Consider the following 20327-nt stretch of genomic DNA (forward strand, 5'->3'; position numbering starts at 1 on the left):
AAGGCCTTCACACTATGCTGTGACATTGGCCCCAAAATGTTTTTTTTAATTTTTGGAAGAATTGAACTTGCATTATCTTTAACATATTGTTTACTCAATACTATGTCAATTAATTCCATAACATTGTATATTGTTGCTGATGTTTTGTTGGGGCTTTTAACTGACTGGAACTTAACCCTGTTAGCTCTACCTTCAGACTAGAGAAGGTCTCCCCAAGAAGACACTGAACTTATCTGGACAATAAGATGCTGGACTTTATGCTAGGTATATGCTTGCAATGAAGGAATCTCAACTGAACTTGAACTGTGGTTACGTAGCAAGGTGGAGGAATCCACCATGGGGGGAGGGTTGTGGGAGAGGTGGGGGGAATCCCAGTGCCTATAAAACTGTATCACATAATAAAAAAAAATAATAGAATTTTGGGGGGAATAATAGACACATACAAAAGAAACAGGTGACAAAAAAAAAAAAAGCATTTATTAGCCCTTGGAGAAAAGGTTTTTCAAGAAAGAAAGCACAAGGCCTGGTGCAGTAACCTAGTGGCTAAAGTCCTCGCCTTGCATACTGTGGGATCTCTGATGGTTGAGGGCTCTAGTCCCAACTGCCCTGCTTCCCATGCTGCTCCCTGCTTGTGGCCTGGGAAAACAGTCAAGGATGGCGCAAAGCCTTGGACCCTGCACCTGTGTGGGAGACCCAGAAGAGGCTCCAGGATTCTGGCTTTGGATTGGCATAGCTCTGGCCATTGCAGCCACTTGTGGAGTGACTCATCGGACAGAAGATTTTCCTCTCTGTCTCTCCTCTTCTCCGTATATCTGACTTTATAATAAAAAACAAAATTAATCTTTTTTTTAAAGGAAAGAGCACAAGCGGACAACAATATTTATCTCAGGAATAATAGTCATCTCCTTGTGATAAAGCTGAATGGGAGCACTTGGTGGGGCGGCAGGAAGTGACTAAGCATGCTGTAATCACACAGTCCTCCAAAATCTCCAGTAAGAAGTCGGATGGAAACAACAGAATATCGACAAACCAAGAAATAGCAGTATACTATGTGGTGTATAAATACAGAGGTAAAATAACAGAAGACAGAGAGTGTGGCAAGGGTTATCTCAGGAGAACAGGGGCTGGAGGGCTGTGTGGAAGTACCTGCCATATGCTATCTTTTATCCTACAGTTTAATTAGTGTGTGTGTGTCTTAGGTGGTATGCTAAATTCAATTGCAAAGACTAAAGAGTGGGGCAGGGAAGAAGCAAAAAGGGAACTTAATCAGTTAACAGAACAGGGCCCAAACTGACGAGAGACTAGCACATTCCCAAATGGAAGTTAAAGCCTTGACTTAAAACCCTCAGCAGCACAGGGAGCCTGTGTATTGACTCAACCAGCTAATCCTCTGTCTACAGGTGTCAGCATCATGCACAGACACGGGTCTGTGTTCTGACTGCCCCACTTGCCATCCAGCTCCCTGCTTGTGGCCTGGGAAAGCAATAGAGAATGGCCCAAAGCCTTAGGACCCTGTACTCATTTGGGAGTCTGGGAGGAAGCTCCTGGCTCCTAGCTTCATAATGGCTCAGCTCTGCCCACTGCAGCCATTTGAAGAGTGAGCCAGAGAATAACTTTTTTTTCTCTCTCTCTTTCTCTTTGCAGACCTACCTTTTCAATAAAAATCAATAAATCTTAAACAACAACAACGACAAAACTGGACAGCTGACCCCCTTGTGTGGCAGTGCTTCCAACTTACTCTAAACTTACCAGAGTTGAGTCCCAAGCAACCCTCGGTACAGCCCTGCTATTCCTATTCCAACCCTTTCCAGCTTGGCATCATCCTGCCCCTCTTATGTACAGCCAATGCAAATTCAGTGCAAAGAATGCATGCTTTTCTTCTCCAAACTTTTGTTCCAAATATGCTCTTGACTCTTGATCTGGCACACATTTATTCAACTGTTTTCTAGCCATGATGCTGATCATTGCAAAACTTATCCCAGGCCCTGTCTGTTTCTGACCAGTCTCTGGGCCAGCTCAATATGTATTATGTATTATGTCAGATAATACATTTCCTTAGTGTTTTTGCCGATTTGAATCACGAGTTCCTGTTATTTTCAGCTAGTTACCGATAAAAAGAACACTCAAAAGCCAGAGACAAGATACAAATACAAACAAAGTGTAATCAAACAATGGAGGTAGATGCAGTGTGTCACTGCATCCCAACAGAGTGGGTAAGTCCCTAGAAAAGTAAATGTGTCAAAAAAAAATTCCCAAAGAGATAGAAAATCATAACCAGAACAATAACAGCAGAAAAATGGAAGTGTGCAGAAAACCCAGACAGCACATATTATTGCAGGAGGATTCTATCAAGTCTGAAGGAATGAAGAACTGCAACGTGGGTGGCTCTCCAACTGACCCAAGCTTTACCCAATCAACTTAGCAAGGTAGTGCAGGTTAAGCATCTGTAGCAACACCTTAGTAGCACAGTAGATTCTAAAGTACATCTGGAAGAGAAGCGGCACAGCGACAGACACTCTTGAAAGAATGAGAGAAAACTTGATCTTCTATAAAGTATATTATAAAATCACAACGTATAAACACAGGGCATTTAGACAGAAATAGAAAAACAGAGCAATAGAGGCCAACAATTGACTTACATGTGAGAGGTTGGAATGATAAAATAGCATTTTAAATAATCAATGACTCCAGGAAACTGAGTTTTACCAAAAAAAAAAAAAAAGTGTGCTAGGTTCTTATCTTATACCACATCCAAAAATAAATTCTAAATGCTTTAAATAGTTAAGTTTTAAAAGATTTTATCGGAAAGTCAGATTTACAGAGAGGAGGAAAGACAGACAGGAAGATCTTCCGTCTGTTAATTCATATTCCAAGTAGCCTCAATGTCCGGAGCTGCGCCGAATTGAAGCCAGGAGCCTCCTCCAGGTCTCCCACGCAGGTTCAGGGTCCCAAGGTTTTGGGCTGTCCTCGATTGCTCTCCCAGGCCACAAGCAGGGAGCTCGATGGGAAGCGGGGCAGCTGGGACTAGAACTTGCACCTGTATGGAATCCTTGCGCTTACAAGGCAAAGACTTTAGCCACTAGGCTACCATGTTGGGCCCAAAAGGTTAATTTTAAAAAGATTAATTTATTGGTTTAGAGTGACAACAAGGAAGAGATGATAGAGATAGACTGAGACGATAGAGAGAAAGAGATGGTGTAGAAACACAAGTGAGTAGGGAAAAGAGAGAAAGAGAAAGATCTCCGGTAGGCTGGCTCACTCCCAAAATGACTGCGACAGCCAGGTCTTGACCAGGATGATGCCAGAAGCCTGGAACTTCATCCTGGTCTCCCACTTGGGTGCAGTGGCGCAAGCATTTGGGTCAACTTCTGCTGCTTTCCCAGGCATCTTAGTAGGAAGCTGGATCAGAAGTTGAGCAGCCAGGACACCAACCCAAACTCTGAGTGGGTTGCTGGTATCCCAAGTGGCAGTTTAATCTGCAATACTATCCCCAATATCTAATTTTTAAAGAATATTTAAGAGTTTTAGATAAAAATGGTAAAACTGAGTATTGTAGTTAGCAGTATTGTAGTTAGCAGACTCATCCTCCACCTACAATGTTAGTACCTCCTCATCATGGGTACCAATTCTTATCCCAGCTGCTTCACCTCCTGTCCTGCTTCCTGGTTATGATGGCCTGAGAAAAGCAGTGGAATGTGGCCTAAATGCTTGGGCTCCTGCCATCCACTTGGGAGATATGCTTTTAGAACTCTTAGTTAAGATGAAAAAGGGTTTTTTGTATACCATTATAAAACACCACAGATTGAGTAATTTATAATGAAATAAAATGGAAGGAGTACAAGATCAAGGGGCCAGCCTCTGACCAGAGCATTTTTTTCAATTGGAAATGATCTCCATGCATTTCAGAGTGTAACAAAGGGTCAATTATTAATACTATTGTTCTTGGATTCCTTGAATGTTAAATTTAAAGTTGGTCATGGTTTTTGTTGTTGTTGTTTGTTTTTAAGATTTACATGTTTATTTCAAAGCCAGAATTATAAAGAAGAAGAAGGCAGAGAGAGATCTACTGTTCACTCCCCAAACAGCTGCAATTGCCAAGGCTGGGCCTGGGTGAAGCCAGCAGCCACAGCTCCCTCTGGGCCTTCTACATGGATCCAAGGGCCCAAGGACTTGGGCCATATTCTGCTTCTTTCTCAGGCACATTAGCAGGGGGATATATCGGGAGTGGAGCAGCTGGGCCTTGAACCAGTACCCATATAGGATTTGGGCACTGCAGGTGGTAGCTCTATCAACTTTGCCACAGGTTAGATCCTTTTTCTGTGTCATTCCATAGTGGAAGGGAAGAGATAAATGATGTTGATGATAGATAGATAGAGGGCACAAACACCAAAAGGAGGTCAAACTCATCCTTTTATAAGAAACCCAACCTTGAAATCACAACCTGTGCCCATCACAGCAGCTTTAATCCAGGCAGGATGGCAGAACCCCTGCCTTAGTTGCTTCTCATTAGACCCCACCTCCCAACATGATTGGTGATGAAGTTTGCAATGCATGCATTTGGGAGGATGTATTCAAGCCATAACATCAAGCATGTCACAAAACTCAGAAACCATAAAAGAAAAATTTCATTCAGAATCCATTCAGCAATTATTTATTGCATTGCTTCAAACCCTGAAAAATACAAAGGAATCATCCAAAACCCCTGCCTGCTTTTGGGCTTACGTCTTATGATAGATTTCACTATTTAAGCAAAAAGAAAAGATAACTATGTATAATGATAAATGCTATGAAGGAAATAGAAGCTGAACAATGGCAATGGGGAAGGAGCAGACAGTGATGTCTTGCTGAAACAGGATGTGTATAAGAACTCACGAGTCTCCACAGAGCACATTCATGTAGAGCTGTTATTTAGATGTGCAGCAAGAAAGAATTCAGGCAATCACTCTGAGTCCAAGAGATTCCCTGTGCAAGCTCCCATGGTCCTTAGTGTTACTGAATGTTATTTAGGCTTTGGGTCTGCCCTGTGCCCTTTGTGTCTGGATTAAATCACCAAGTTCCCTGCAAGGAATCCTGGCTAGCAAGTAGCTCAAAGCCCAAAATCCAAGATAATTTTCTTTTTAAAGATTTATATGTTTGGGCCCAGCACAATGGCTCAGTGGCTAAATCCTCACCTTACATGCCTGGGATCCCATCTGGGCACCGGTTCATGCCCTGGCTGCTCTACTTCCCATCCAGCTCCCTACTTGTAGTCTGTGAGAGCAATAGAAGATGGCCCATAGCCTTGGGACCCTGCACCCACGTGGGAGACCCAGAAGAACGCCTGGCTTCAGATTGGCTGAGCTCTGGTCATTGTGGCCACTTGGAGAGTGAACCAGTAGACGAAAGACCTTTGTCTCTCCTTCTCTATGTAGATCTGTCTTTCCAATAAACTAAATAAATGTTTTGTAAGAAAAAAAAAACAGCCACCTTGTCACAAAAGAACAAAAAAGATTTATATATTTATTCGAAAGGTAGTTACAAACAGCCAGGGTTGGGCCTCCCTGAGGCCAGGAAACTAGAACTCCATCTAAGTCTTTCACACAGGTCACAGGGGCCCAATATGTGAGCCATCATCTGCTGCCTTCACAGGTGCATTGGCAGGAAACTAGAGTGAAAGCAGGGCAGCTGGGTCTCGATTCAAAGCTCTAACATGACAGGCCAACATCACAAGAGGCAGTGTAACCCGCTGAATCACAGCACCAGCCCTTTCAAAGGGGCTTTTATGCCTTCAGCTCACTTGATCAAGTCAGGTTATTTACCTGATTAAGCTTATTGAAAAACTGTTAGTAAAGGCCAATGTTGTGGTACCACAGGTTAAGTCACTGTTTGCGATCCTATGAATGCTGGTTCTAGTCTTGGCAGCTCTGCTTCTGATCCAAATTCTTGCTAACGTGCTTGGGAAGGCAGCAGATTGCCCAAGTACTTGGGCCCCTGCCACACCTGTGGGAGACCCAGATTGGAGTTCTGGGCCCAAAGCTTGACTATTGAGGCTATGTGGAGGATTGAATCAGGAGACAGAAGGTCTCTTTCTCTGTGTGTATATGTCTCTATCACTTTCAAATAAATAAAATAAAGTTTTAAAAAAAAATATTAGTAAAGAAACTGACCCTGGAGATCATTCATCAAGTTTAAGATTTTAAAAGCACATCATGACAATTTAAAAAAAAAAAAAACATATCATGATTCCCACTGCTAAGAATGGGGTTAGTTGAGCTTATCTTGGCTAAGAGTAAAATCCAGCCATCCAGAAGCCCCTGAGAGAAGGGTCTGGAGATAGAGCTTTGGCAGGAAGGTTGTAGAACAACTCATCTTTGAAGCTGAGGGCATTTGAAACTACACAAAACAGAGCCTATTCAGGGAAGTCAGTCTCATTTGGGTAGTGCCACTGGGATACACGAACTTCACCTGCATTCACTCTGCCCAAGATTCAGACCCCAGGCCTGCAACACCTGATTGGTCCAGCTTGTGGTGTGTTCTCCCCCATTTACTCCTGGGATCAGGGATGACATCAACCCCACCTACTCCCAGGGATAGACAATGCAGGCAGAACTATTTTGCTGAGGCAAAAGCAGAGTCTGATGCTATATAAGAAAAAATGAATATTGGTTAGGGAATAGTAACATAATTAGCAACATGAGAGCATTCTTTGAAACAGCAGTTGTACAGAAACATGATCTGCAGACATGCTCACCCATGGAGTCAAAAATATCATCTAAGGAGGTGAGTGTTTGACCTAGTGGCTAAGACACTAGTCGGGATACCTGTAACCCATATTGCAGGGCCTGAGTTCAAGTCTTGGCTCTGCTTCTAATTCCAGTGTCCTGCTAATGCTCATCCCGGGAAACAGCAGGTGGAAAGCTATGCACCTGTCATTCACATGGGAGACCTACTGCAAGTTTCCAGGTTCTGCCTTTGGCCTGGCCCAGATCTGACTGTTGCATCTGGAGAGTGAACCAACAGAGAGAAGCCCCATCCCCCTCTTTCAAATAATCAGCTGAATAAAAATTTTGTGAAATCCAGTATCATAAAAATCTATGGAAACCACCCACCACCACCCCCCAAAAAAAGGAAGCTGCTGTATCTTGAGTGGAAGAAGAGTGTTACACAACAGTGTCATGAGAGTCCCAGAAAAATGAACCTTCTTCCAGGGCACTCACCAAACACCCTAAGAAAGCTGGCAGTCACTTTTCTAATCTGTCCGGGCTGGCGTCTTGAAGGTCACATACTTCTTGTAACTGCTCTGGGAGACTAGACGGGCAGGAAGCCTGTAATCACCACTGGGGACTCATCTGATATTTGACTTCCTGAGTGTATATTGCCAAACAATATGACTGCTGGGTTTGCCATGGGAGAAAATTGAAGAAGATGTGAAAACCCAAATGCAAGTTCATTGGAAGAAGAGTATTTATGGTCAAGAAAAAGGCCACTTATCCCACACTCCAAATCCCCATCCATCTTCTCTCCCCCACATCCAAGGCATCTCTGCCTTCCAAAGAGTTTTACCATTGAGGAAAAACAGACCCCAAGTAGCCCAGTCTATACTCCAGCCAAGGCAGCCTTGAAAGGGTAAATGGAAGGGCACCAGTTTGAGTCTCGGCTACTCCATTGCCTATCCAGCTCCCTGCTAATGCACCAGAAAAGCAGCAGAAGATAGTCCAAGTGCCTGGAGCCCAGTGTTCATGTGGGAGAAGAAACTCCTGGCTCTGGGCTTCAAATAGGACCAGCTTCAGCCATTGAGGTCATTTGGGGAATGAACCGGAAGATGGAAGATCTCTCTTTTTCTGTTTCTGTTTCGTTTTATCAGTAATCCTGCCTTTCAAATGAATAAATGAATCATTTAAAAATAATATTTTATTATAAAAGTAATACATGAAACTTTTAGAAAAATAAAGAATGTAAAGAAAAATCACCAAACATTCCATCACCCTGAACTGATCATTTTTTGTATGTTGGTATATGTTAGTCTATTTTAGCGTTTATGAAATCATATATATCTAGCATGTCCCATGTTGCTGCAATCTGTCAATAACAGCGCTGTGATTGATTGTGTTGGCTGGATGGATGTGTAGCAGAGAATCTGGGTGTGGAACAGCTCTGAGGCATGGGAGCAGCACAGGAGCCAGTGGGTCTGGAGCTTCAGGCACTTCTGGGACAGGAGCTTCAAGGGCTCACACTGGGAACTCAGCAAGAGTCCTTCTCACTCGCAGCTGTAGCATCCCGCCATCCTCCCCAAAGACACCACGGGCAAGGAGGTCATGATCTTTCCTTTCTGCTTCTCTGCCCCAAACCTCAGGGCAAGACACCAGAGACTAATTGTGGTTCTGGTAGTTGGGTTCTATGTCTTCCTCGGCAGCTTCCGGGTGCATAAGAAGTGAGTAAGTAATTGTATTCTCAACCTAGAGAGAACGAAAGGGATTAGTGGGCATCCACGGAGAGATCCTGGGAAGGAAGCAAGCAGAAGGGACAGCAGGGGACCAGGGGACAGCTGCTTCTGTGGGTCACCCACCTCAGCTTTGTCAGCTTCCTCCCTATCGATGGGACTGGCTGTGAGCAAAAAAAAAAAAAAAAAGAGAGAGAGAGAGAGAGAGAGAGAGAGAGAGATCAGGGCTGTTATGCTGTCCCTTATGTGAACCCCAAAAGAAAACCTGCTAACCCGAAGTGACAGCGTGACCCACTTGCCCACCCTGGGATGTCCCAGATTCTGCCTTGGCCACTGACTACACTGGGGAAGGGAGGTAGTCATTTGTACCACATTCTGTTCCAAGAACTGTAGACTCCCCTAGAAGTAAATCAGGAGGCATGGAAAGCTGAGCTACTAGACAAAAGCCTAAGGGTATTCAAAGAGAAGTAAGTCTTCATTTTCATCAGCCACAGACTTGACAAAGCTGAGGATTTCTACTGGCGCACCTTTGTTAGAATTTCAACAAATCTGGAACTCCATGGCCTTGAAAAAGAGGATACTGGTGTAAGAGAGAGAAAGGCAGAGAAGGAAGGAGGGCTGGATGGATGAAGGAAGGAGAAGAGGAAGAGTTGAGAGAGAGACAGAGAGAAGGAAGGAAGGAAAGAAGAAAGGAAAAGAAAAGAAGTGAGTGAAAAGGAGGGGAGGGACGGAGGGGACAGGGAGGGGAAAAGAGGGAAAGGAGGGGAAAAGGAGAAAAGGAGAAAAAGCAAGCCTGTCTCTCAGGAAAATGTCCAAAGTACACCAAATTCCCTCAAGATTTTGCCTGAGTAAAAATCAACCTCAGCCTGCCCCTCACCATCCCCTCCTCAGGGAGGAGTCACACGCAATGCACCCAGGCTCTTCGCTAATTCTCAGAACACAAAGAACCCTCTGTCCGCCATGTCCCCGCTCCACCACAAAGCGCATTCCGTAAGGTCCTTAGCAATCCCAGCAAAAAATCAATGCCTTTGGGAAACCAGTAGCCCCAGGGCCTGGCTGCACAAATGTTCTGTGGCACATATTTGCACCAGTGTAGCTACAATCAAACCTCAAATCCAGTTGTGCTTGAACATTTTTCTAATTCTGATGCAACCTTGGGGTGTGACCTAAGCTCACATCCCCAGCTGACCTAGCCTAGGGACACGGCCACTCTGCTGAAGGTGCCGCTGAATGCACTGTACTTGGCTGGAGCTCTCAAAAGTGTTGGCTCTGCTCTGAGCCACATTTCAGCCTTCAGAGATCTGAGTCCCTTGAAGGCTACTTTTTCCTGCCCATTTCTGCCCACAAAAATACCCCCATGTCCTTTGTGCTGTGACTTCCCAGTCAAGAAGGTGCCTGGTCAATCCTGTTCCTTTCACATTCTCCCAGCTGGGCCAAGGATCAGGAGATCCCTGGCTCTCAGACTGTCAGACTTATAAGGGTTTCAAAGTCACCCAGGCCACCCACTCACTTCCTTGGGGAGATGACCTCACAAGGGGAAGTAGCTTGCTCAAGATGTTGTGTGAAGACCACAGAACCAGTTCAAACTCAATAAAGCTTCATTGGAGGGCAACACAGCCATGCATTAGCTACCAAGGAAATCCCACTAACGCCCTAGACCCTCAGAATTTTCTCAAGCCCAGATGTCCCACAAAGAGGAGAGCCCTACTAGCCCTGCCCCGTCACACAGAGTCCACCATGAATCTAGTGGCTTACCCAGTATGTTTGTCTCCCTCCTTGTACACTCCTGCCTCTCTAATCCTATCTGCCTGGGTCTTACAATTCACAGCCTCTGTCCTATGTTGGCATTGCAAAAATACCACACAAACACCCATCGCCTCTGATGTCCTACTTAGGAAACATCCACAGGTTTTGAGCCCAGCCAGAATACAGCCCTCCCCACACTCTCTGGGATCTGTGTCCCTCTTTCCACATCCAACCAAGTCTTGATGTGGCCCAGGACTTAGAATCAGAACTGACCAAGCAGCTGGGCTCTCTGCCTTCCCCTCATTGTCCCTCCCTCTCCTGTGCTCCCTGTTAAACTTACACGGATTACTTGCTGCTGGTTCCAAGACCTCAGGCAACCCTGGGTGGGGCATAGCTGAGCCCCCATAGAGAACGCTGTACTCACCCGGTTCCTCTGGGAGGGTCTCTCCCATTCCCGGGAGCTTAGAGTTTCCAGAGAGAGCTAGGAAGAGGCACAGAGGAGATTAGTAGGGTTATGGAGTGGGATGTGAGTCTTCAAGGACCAGGGACAGGACTGGGTTAGAGCCAACACAGACCCTGCCCTCACATAGATGCCTTGTGTCTTGCACTGCTCCACACTTGCAAAGGAGCTGCTACCAAAGAGAACTAAATCAGCTGCTAGCCTGTGGGAACTCCTAGAAGTGTCAGAATGGCCATGCCACTGCATCCTTCTTGGGATTGTTGTGCCTTTTGTAAACACACTTTTCTCTCTAAATATCTATTTATCTGTGTCTCTGTAGTTACCTATCATCAACAACTAAAGTCTTAACTATGAACTATTTGCCAAGTGCTTTGTGAGGCATTAGTTAGCATCATTTTCTTTTTCCCAATGGCTGACTGCACCTGATTTACTCCTCCTCAATCTCATGCTAACCACAATGTTTCCATGCCTTAGCCTCTATGTCCAGAATGCTCTCCAACTCTTTGTGCCTAACTCACTGCTACCCCTCAATCGTCACCTCCTCCCCCATGATGACAGCCATACTTAGGTGCTGTATGCCATCTGCCAGTTCCTATTACAAGAGCTTCAACCTCATTCACCATCCTAACAGTTCTGCAAAGTAGGTCTCAGAGTGTCCCCAATTCCTGGGTGGGGAAACTAGGGCACAGAAAGGCTCAGTAGCTCACCCCACATCATACAGGGGTGAGCTGTGGAGCTGGTAGTTTGGCCCTATCATGTGAGCTGCAATCACCACATTCCCCTATTTCTTTTTGGAACCTTCTTAACTCCTCCAGCCCCTGCTGGGTTATGGAGCCTCCTCTATGCCTGTCTCCTAGCCGTTTTGCTTTGCTACCATTGCTGATCACTACCTATTTGTACACCTGACTCCCCACAACTCTGAGGGCAGGAACTGGACTTTATCTTGCTGATGCCAGTGTTAGCAGTCCTTGACATATAAGCAAATTGGCTCAAATCTTGTTGAATGAAAGAATTAATAAGTGAGTGGATGATTAAAAGTTAGGGCTGTATTAGAATGCTGAAGAATCTCTAGCCCAAAGAAAGCGGTTCTGACGACATCTGGGGTTAGTGGTGGTTACCATGGTAACCAGAGGAGGGTGGAGTTTGCTTCCAGCTGGTCCCAGGGTGCTACCCAGAATGGACGGTGGAATTCAGGTGGGCCCCCGAGACTGTGAAATCACTGTTGCACCAGTGACTATACAAACCCATATCCTCCCACCAAATAATGGCCGAAGCGACCCCCCATTTCAGCTTCTGTGTCAAGGGGAGTCTAAAAACCCTTTACTCGGCTCTTCCTGGCTTTCCTTTTTGCCTTTCCACCACACAGGGAAGTGAAGTCCATGGCCTGTGCGTCCCTGAAATAAAGCCATCTACATTTATTTAAAATATATTTGGCTGATATATTCATACCCTGGTGGTCAGCGAATCTAACATTTGGTGGTCAGCGATTCTAACGGGATCTTGGCCAAGTGAGGAGGGTTAGCAAGAGAAACAAAAGGGAACCACACACCTGAACTGCGCCTGCGTCTGAGGTAAATGAGGACAGCTAAAACAGCAATAGTGGCCACTGCCACAATCCCAGCAACCACCGCCACAATTGTCACCACCAATGAGTCATTCGAGGTAGACAAAATCTCTGGGGAAGACAGACCTCAGAGTTAGCAAAACAGTCACTCTCCTCGCCCCTCCATCTGGCCTGCACTCCCCACCCTCCTCCAATGCTATTCTCCAGGACTGGTCACTCGGAACTATCCTGTTCCCTGCTGTATAACTCTCATTCTTCGTTTCACCCTCAATCCAATCTGCACAGGGTTTCTACTGCTGGGCTTGTGTCCCCCTACCCTCCCCAACAGCCAGACTTTCCCATCACACTAACAGAGACACACTGAGTAGTGTGCAGGAGCAGAGGCAATGCTCCTGTTTGCCTTCAGGGACGGTTCTCCCACAACTTGGATGCAGCCCTATTCTATCAAGCACAACCTTGAACTCTCCAGGACATGCCAGACCTTTGGGAATGTGTGGCCATAACATAAGACCCAGGAAGAAACAAGACAAACCTCAGCACTTTGGGGTGCCCTGGAGCTTAGAGAATCTGGAACCGTGAGGGAGCTCTAGCCCTCAGTTTGGAGCCTGGATCTGAGAGTAGGACAAAAGCCGCATCACCTATTACCCAGAAGCCAGGGGCTGTAGGCTCTGGTCCTGACTCCTGCCACAAGCCAACGCTTAGCAAAGTCTTCGCACTACCCCTTCCTTGCTCCAGTGCTCAATGTGGCTGCTGTAGCACTTTTTAGATTTCCATGTACGCTCATATGACCTTAGCCCTTGTCCATCCCCCTCTCTCGCCTTGCCCACAGTTTGACAGAGTTCCCATACTTCTGACAGTGATGGTCACGGACTTGGAGGAGTAGAATGTCTGCCCTATTCTTCCCGTGCAGTGGTAATCACCACTGTGGCTGCTGTTGGCCTCTGCGATGGAGAAAGTGGTATTGTAATGAGAAAACTTCTTGGCTATTCCATTCTGGTAGAAGGTGACCTTATTCATAGGAATGTTCCTCCAGCTGTGGCACCTCAGCACAATGGATTCCCCCTCCTGGAACACCAGCTGTGGAGTCTGTAACAGCAGCCATTCTGAAAGACACAGAAGGATCACAGGACCTGGGAGCACTTTGTTTAACTCCAAGACCCAAGTTATCAGTACTGAAGAGATGTGATGTGCGGAAAGATTATTTACGGAGTAGGGATTTCCTTCTCATACTTACTGCCTATCTGTGACCTTGAAACTTTCTTTCTCCAATAGGAGAGATAAAGCAGAGATAACCATTAACATCCGCTGAAGAATTCCTTGAGAATTTCCACATAACACTGCCCGCCCCCCCCCCCCCCAGGACCAACCCACCAGCCTGTTAAGCCAAGGGCAGGCTGGAGAGGGCAGTGAGCAGCTAAAGCTACTTCAAGCAACTCCCAGCGAAGCTCCCTGACCCCACCCTGCCCCTTGCTGCCCTGGAAGCAGGTGTCATCTCCGTGACTTTTCCCAGGCCTCCCAGCACTGACCAGCAGTCACGTCCAGCTGCAAGGGGTTGCTGAGGCTGGTGCGGTCCGTGCGGCACCTGTACTCTCCGCTGTCATTGCTCTCGGCCTTAAACGTGTAGCTGGGCTGGACCTGTGTGGGGATGGGGCTGCCGTTGTGGAGCCACTGGGTGGACTGGTTCCCAGGGCTGTGGGCCCCCTGGCAAGTCAGGGTCACTCTGTCCTCCCGGAGCACATGGATCCACGGGGGCTGGAGTTCCACCACGGCCTTCGGGAGATCGGCTGAGGGGCAGAGCGAGCAGGAGGTGAGGAAAGAGAATACCAAGACCCCAAAGCTGTAACCCAGAGGCCCCACCAGACAAGGAGCCAGGCCGAGGACAGCAGGCTCCGTGGCTGAAAGGCGTTTCTCTGCTTACACACCCCACCGGCAGGGCCTAAGAGAGCCTGGCTAATCCTCAGGAGAAGAAGGGGAGGGGACAGGAGGAACTCCCCCAGGAAGATACGTGCCTTACCAAGAGATGCCCTGGCCAGTTTTTCTCTCTCTCTCTCCTCTCTCCCTCTCACACACACAGACTCCACATGCTACATCTGTATACTTTGAAGGGCACACTGTCCTCTCATGTAACTGAGGCATTTGAATACTTGTGGACAAGCCCCCTCCACGCCTAGCTGAAGACCAGGGAAGGCCCCGGTGAGGTCAGGTGTCGGGGTCAGACAGGTTCCTCTTCTGACGAATGTCATTTTTTTTTTTTTTTTTGCCTCTCCACACCCAACTGCAAAGATGCATCTGTGGCCTCAGCAGTATGAGGAGGAGGACAAGAAACTGCAGGGCCAGGCCTAGTGGGTGGGGAAGGCTGAGCAGAAGAGCCAAGTTCACTTGGAAGAACTGCAACCAGAAGTCAGGAGATGCCACCCTAAGTGAGGGGAACAGAATGAGAAGCTCTCAAAGCCACAGGCGGGTCAAGTATTGTTAGCAATGGGGACAGCTGATGCAGACCACAGCATTTTTACATGTGCCTAATTTTATCTGGAAAGAGGATTTTATTTAGAAAGGGGAAAGTGATTGGGGGAAGAGAGAGTTCTCATTTATCATGCCAATGCCTGGGACATCTCATCCTGAATCCCAGATCAGCACACCATGTCCATCTACAACCCACCTCCTTCTTGGGCGGAGTGAGAGGAGGAGAGTGGGAGAAGGAGAGGACACCTGGGAGCAATGACCCTTCTTGGCTCTGACCCTCTCCGTTCAGAGTCCTCCCAAGCAAGACCCCAAAAGGGAAAGGGTAGCTAGGGGAGGGAGCTGGGGAAAGAGAGCAAAGGACGATAGAAAAAAGAGGAGGTGGCACGGGGGTGAGGGACATACTTACTGGGCATCCCAGCAACGGGAGCTGCAAGACAGAAAGTATAGATCAGCTCAGAGACTGAGTCCTGTGTGGACACTCACCTGCCCAGAACCCTGAGCCCTCTTCTCCCATGGCTCCGTCCTGACCTGAATCCCCTGGGACTAGCTGGATGCAGTGTACTTTCAAAGGAACTGGGAGCTCCCTCCACAGTAACGCGAGAAACTGATGTAAAACCCTATTCTACCTGTCCAGCAACTCTTCTTCCATTTGGCTTGGCAGTTGCGACTGAATAAAACAAAGATGTCTCTGGAGTGGGGCTGCTCCTTGGGTTTTTCCTACCTCCTATGCTTCAGACTGCCCCGGAGCCTATCCTGGGCCTGAGACTTGTCTTTTGTGAGGGATAGGGTTAAAGATTACACAGGTAATCCATGGTCACTATGGAAAAATAGAAAATACACATAAGATAACTATTTCCCCTTGGTATACATCCTGTTGCATATGTCCACAAGAGAATACACACTCACAATGTTAACAAAGACACACAAATGGTAAATGAGGATAGGCTACAAAGGCTGAGCTGTTAGCAGTTTTCTCACTGAGCGATTCCAGGTCTAGGAGATTACTGTGCTGTCATTGTTAATGACTGCACTAAAGCCTATTTGGCTCTCCTGGGATTCACTTCACAAGTGTATTGCTTGACTTTTAGGCCTTCCAGTTGTTAGTAGCATACCTGACAAAAGGAGGAAACCTCAAGAAGGTAGCAGGTCTATAGCTTGATGTGTGGGAAGGTGAATGGCACTATGAAGGAAAATGTTTCTTGAATGGAGGCGAAGCATGGGCCAGGGAGCATCAGGAAATCAGAATTGAGGGCAGGGATTTGTGGATTAAATTATTTGGCAAAGAAGCAAAGCTGAGCACTTAGATGAAATAGAATCCAGTATGTGTGTGTGTGTGGGTGGGTGGGTATGTGTTGGTAGTAGCGGTGGTTAATGAAGATTTTCTTTTGTATTTGGGCTCAAAGAAAGTCAAGAACCTTCCAAGGATTTTCAGGGGCAAAGTGTGTGTGGAATGAAGCTGAGGGGTGAGATGGAGGCATTTTGCAAAGAATGTCTGTCTGAGATTTTAGAGAACTGGATCTGGTCATGATCTGCCATGTCCTGCTAAATGCACTTGAACCAGTCACTCTATTCCTTTGCCGTCTAACATTGATCATCAAACCTATATTGATTTCCTACAGACCTGCAATGCATCCCCTCTCTGCCTAAGAAAAAAGAATATTTGTCCCTGCTGTCACCAAGGTACAATGGTGGAGGCAAGCACATATGCAATGTAATGTCAAGGAAAAGTACTTGGTGTCATTGGAAGACTGTGGACAAAATGCTATGGAGTTTCAGGGAAGAAAAATATTCCTGTGTTCAGTAGGATTTGGTAAGAAAAAGACAGTATTCATTATGACCTACAAGAACTGGTAGGTCTTTGAGAGAGAGAAAGAGAAAGTATGTGTGGCAGGGTGGCGGGAAGGGCAGGGAGGTGTTCCATGAGAAGAACAAGAAAGTAATTGTCAACATACTTGACAAGTTGCAGCCCTGCTCTGTTTAATCATCTCCAGTGACAAGGGACAAAAGAGCACAGGCCAACATTCAATGCTGACTGTATTACTGCTAAGAGACCCTGAACAAATCACACAACTCTTCTCTGCTTTGGTTTCCTTATCACTGGAGAGGATGACTGGTTAATTCAACGATTAAGTGAAACCATCCAGGTAAGGCATTTAATGTACTGACAATGGTAAATTTTAAGCAAATACAGTCTTTTTTTAAAGTTTCCTCTTCAATGAACAGAGGGAAATCACTTAAAATTATCATATTAGAGCTGAAAGCCCATTCTCAAGTAAGTGGGATGGAGTAAATGCCAAAAAGATCAGCCAATAAAGAGACTATTATGACAATCCAGAATATATATGAATTGCCTGTCCAATGCTTACCTATTCATTCCTTGATCTACTCATCTCCAATGAACTTGCATCATGATACTCAAAAACACATCAAAAATCACACCAACTTCAAAGTCACAAAATAAAAAACATACCATGCTTCAATCACAACTTCCTCTTCTGTCTCATCTGCTCAAGTGCAGCCCGCATAATTATCTTTGACCTTATCAAGAATCACAACACATTTCCCCCATCATAGTCTTTCTTTAGCTCACAGTTGCCTTCTCCCTACCTATCTAGTGTGGATTTAATGACACAACATCATAAGCACCTTAGGGCTGGTGCATTTGTTCAACTGGCTAATCCTCCCCTTTACAAGCAAGCAGCATTCCACATGGATGCCAGTTCATGTCCTGGCCGCTCCATGTCCCATCTAACTACCTTGGAAAGCAGCAGAGGATGGCCCAAAGCTTTGGGAGCCTGCACCTGCGTGGGAGACAGGGAAGAAATTCCTGGCTCCTGGCTTCAGATCAACTCAGCTCCAGTCACTGCAGCCATTTGGAGAATGAGCCAGCAGATGGAAGATCTTTCTGTCGCTCTTTCTCATTATGAATCTGTCTTTCCAATAAAAATAAATAAATCTTTAAAAAACTATAGGCACCTTATGTCAAAGCCCCCAACTTCTTAGACCTATTGTGTTTCCATCAAATGCACCTGTTTTCTCCATGCCTTTCTCTGGATTCAGTTTTACTGACAGCAGTAAGTGAGAAGAAGATAGAGCTATGACAGTAATTTAAAAGGCAGAACTGAGAGAATTGAGTGTTAGTGAGACATGGAGTTAATAAAAAAAAGTAGTCATGTTCATGCAAATAGAAATCTTAGGAGGATAAGAACATTTGGAAGGACAGTTGAGTTTTGAATAGGTTTTGTTCCTGATCTGACAAATCAACTACGAAGTATCCAATCAGCAGTCAGAAGAAATACAAAATTATACTTCATAGGGAAAGAGTAAGAGAAACAGATTTTGGGGTTTATTACATAGAAGTGATAGCTAAAAGCCGGAGAACGTAGGATCAGCAAGGGGAAGCACAGTGGGAGAGTGGATCTAGCAAAGAAAGGCAGAGAGAAGAAACAAAGAGATGGGGAAAGCAGAAAAGTTACCAGTCATTGAATCATTCCAGTTAGCAAACAGAGGTGAATACTAGAGATAGTCACACATGTACTCATTGTGAGGGAGACCAAGATCCTCTGGTAGGTCAGGAAAACCATCTCCTATTTACCGATAGTTCCCTAATCGTAGAACAGCACCCAAGGCTATTTGGAAAAGTAAGCAGAAGGAAAGTATGGAAAACAGAAAGAGTGACAGGTACTGCCTGGCTAAAGAGGAGGAGACCATGGGCACATGGTTAAAAGGGTAGGACTGCAGCTCTACAGTAAGCAGTGGAGTAGTCCTGAAAGTATTTATGAAATGTGGTGATTCAACCACATCTGTATGGGAAGATGTCATTGCCTTGGTGGGCAGCATGAATTCTGCAAGGGTTGTGGGGGCGGGGCAACGGGAACAATTAAGACCTGATCAGAGGGATGTGTGTAACTGAGTCATCACACAATAAAGGTTTAAACATGGAAGCTTCAAGAAAGATAGAACAGATGCAGTAGATACTTGGTGACTTGACAAAAGGCAAATGGAAGAAAACACAGAAGATTCCTCCCAAAAGTCTTGCCCAGGTGATTGGTCCATTGGTAGCATGGCAAACAGAGACCGGAGAAGAACATTACCTCAAGGCATGATCTTCCCCGCTTGAAAGATGGTGATCCTTGGCTCACTTTGCCTCCTATTCTGTTGTAATCCATTCCATTCACTCACGAGGCAGTATTCTTTCTGCCTTACCCCCTGCGTCCTCTAGCCCAGTTATCAGTCAGTATTGAGGACCCGTAACTCCCAGAGCTGACCAGATGTCACCGCAGCACTATGTTTGACTGTCAGCTGTAGCATTCAATCTGAAGGAGCGTCTTTATCTGGGAGGTGGAGGTGGGAGCTCCCAGAACTGATCTTGGCCGTACGACTCCCTTCCATGTCTTCCCTCAGACTCTTCTGACCTCCCAGCACCATCAGTTCCCATTTCCTAAGAACACAGTTGAAAAGCAACCCTCCATCTTGGTCTAAAATAAGGGCTTTTGTGTTAAAGAGAGCTAGTACTGACCCCAAAGTCCATGTAGTAAAAGGAAGCATGCGTGGTTTTTCTGGTCCCACAGCTGGCAGAGCCAGAGTTGCTCAACCTTGCAGGTTCTCTGAGATTCTGTTTCAAGGTTAACCCAGATCCTACCATGCATGCTTCTGCCCAGGCAGAGCTCCTTACTCATAACAAGAATAGGCTTCTATTACACCAAGTAGGGGCACAGAGAGTGGCCATTTCCTCACCACCAAAATGCATCTTATTGCTTCTGGCCCACTCCACCCTTCCTTGTCTATGGCACCAGTCCTCCTGCCTAAGATTTAGTGTTAACGTGAAGCAGAAGTTTCAATAAGGTAAACATTCTGGCCACTCAAGTGTACACCCCTAGACATTGCTCAGGACAGGTTCTGCTATGCAACTTGGCCGAACAGCAAGGACTCAAGGGCCCAGTGAGTTGAGTAAAAGAGCCTGAGAAACCCAAACTCTGTCAATTTTATGATGCCCTCCCCTGCACAAGACCAGCAGGTATATCACAGTGCATCATCAGCCAGCCTTTAACCTCCTCATTTCCCTGACATACTCCCCAGACTGTACCTCATCCTTGTCCAAGTTCAATCCCAGCCAAGACCTTTCTGCTTCTCTCCCTCTGGGAGTCCTGACTCACCCAGCAACAGCACAGCTATCCACAGCAGCATGTGGCCCAAATACTGGGAGAGCTTGCAGTCTGCCCGGTCGCTGTCAGTGCAGAGGAGAGGCAGGAATGAGGAGATTCCCATCGCCCCCTGGAGCAAGCTGGATCTGGCAGCACAGTGGGCAGGCACAAACTTCTCTCGAGGTTTAGTGGATTCCACCCGAGAGAACAGATTCTGGAGTCAGAAAGGGGAAGTGAAAATAAACGGTCTGTTTAATCACAAGCTCCTCCCCTCACACCCTTTTTCCTCTCAACTCAGGCTTCATCAAAGATTCAGAGCTTCCCAGAATCAATCTGTTCACTCCAGAAATTTCAGAACGGGGAAACAATTTCCTTCCTCTGGATGCCAACTGGACTGGGCTCCTGAAGGAAAGAACTGGTCACGCAAGCTGTGCTCAGAGCCTCCCATCCCAGTCTCTATCCATCCTAGAAGAGGTGTGGAAGAAGGGATCCAGTCTTGATGCTTCCACTTTCATTGAGAGAAGCAGAAGC

General features: G+C 46.2%; 1 protein-coding gene across 8 annotated transcripts; it reads right to left on the bottom strand.

Annotated features, from left to right (window-relative positions):
• Positions 1 to 7872: 7872 nt before the first annotated feature.
• On the bottom strand, positions 7873 to 20060 carry FCGR2B (Fc fragment of IgG receptor IIb). Of its 8 annotated transcripts, none has more exons than XM_041003210.1 (8): positions 19809 to 20053; positions 15059 to 15079; positions 13716 to 13973; positions 13038 to 13292; positions 12175 to 12300; positions 10506 to 10646; positions 8546 to 8583; positions 7873 to 8435 (listed from the first exon to the last, which is right to left on the bottom strand). In XM_041003210.1, the coding sequence occupies exons 1-8, from the start codon at positions 19918 to 19920 to the stop codon at positions 8349 to 8351; spliced, it is 1038 nt and encodes a 345-aa protein (XP_040859144.1). In that variant the 5' UTR covers positions 19921 to 20053; the 3' UTR covers positions 7873 to 8348. The 8 variants fall into 8 exon arrangements, with proteins under 8 accessions (XP_040859144.1, XP_040859145.1, XP_040859148.1 ...); XM_041003211.1 differs by having other exon boundaries at positions 10590 to 10646; positions 19809 to 20050; XM_041003214.1 differs by lacking the exon at positions 15059 to 15079 and having other exon boundaries at positions 10590 to 10646; positions 12175 to 12298; positions 13045 to 13292; positions 19809 to 20060.
• Positions 20061 to 20327: the final 267 nt, after the last annotated feature.

This window comes from Ochotona curzoniae, unplaced genomic scaffold, assembly GCF_017591425.1.
Source record: "Ochotona curzoniae isolate NIBS_2020 unplaced genomic scaffold, NIBS_Ocur_1.0 scaffold_2683, whole genome shotgun sequence".
NCBI classification, from domain to species: Eukaryota; Metazoa; Chordata; class Mammalia; order Lagomorpha; family Ochotonidae; genus Ochotona; species Ochotona curzoniae.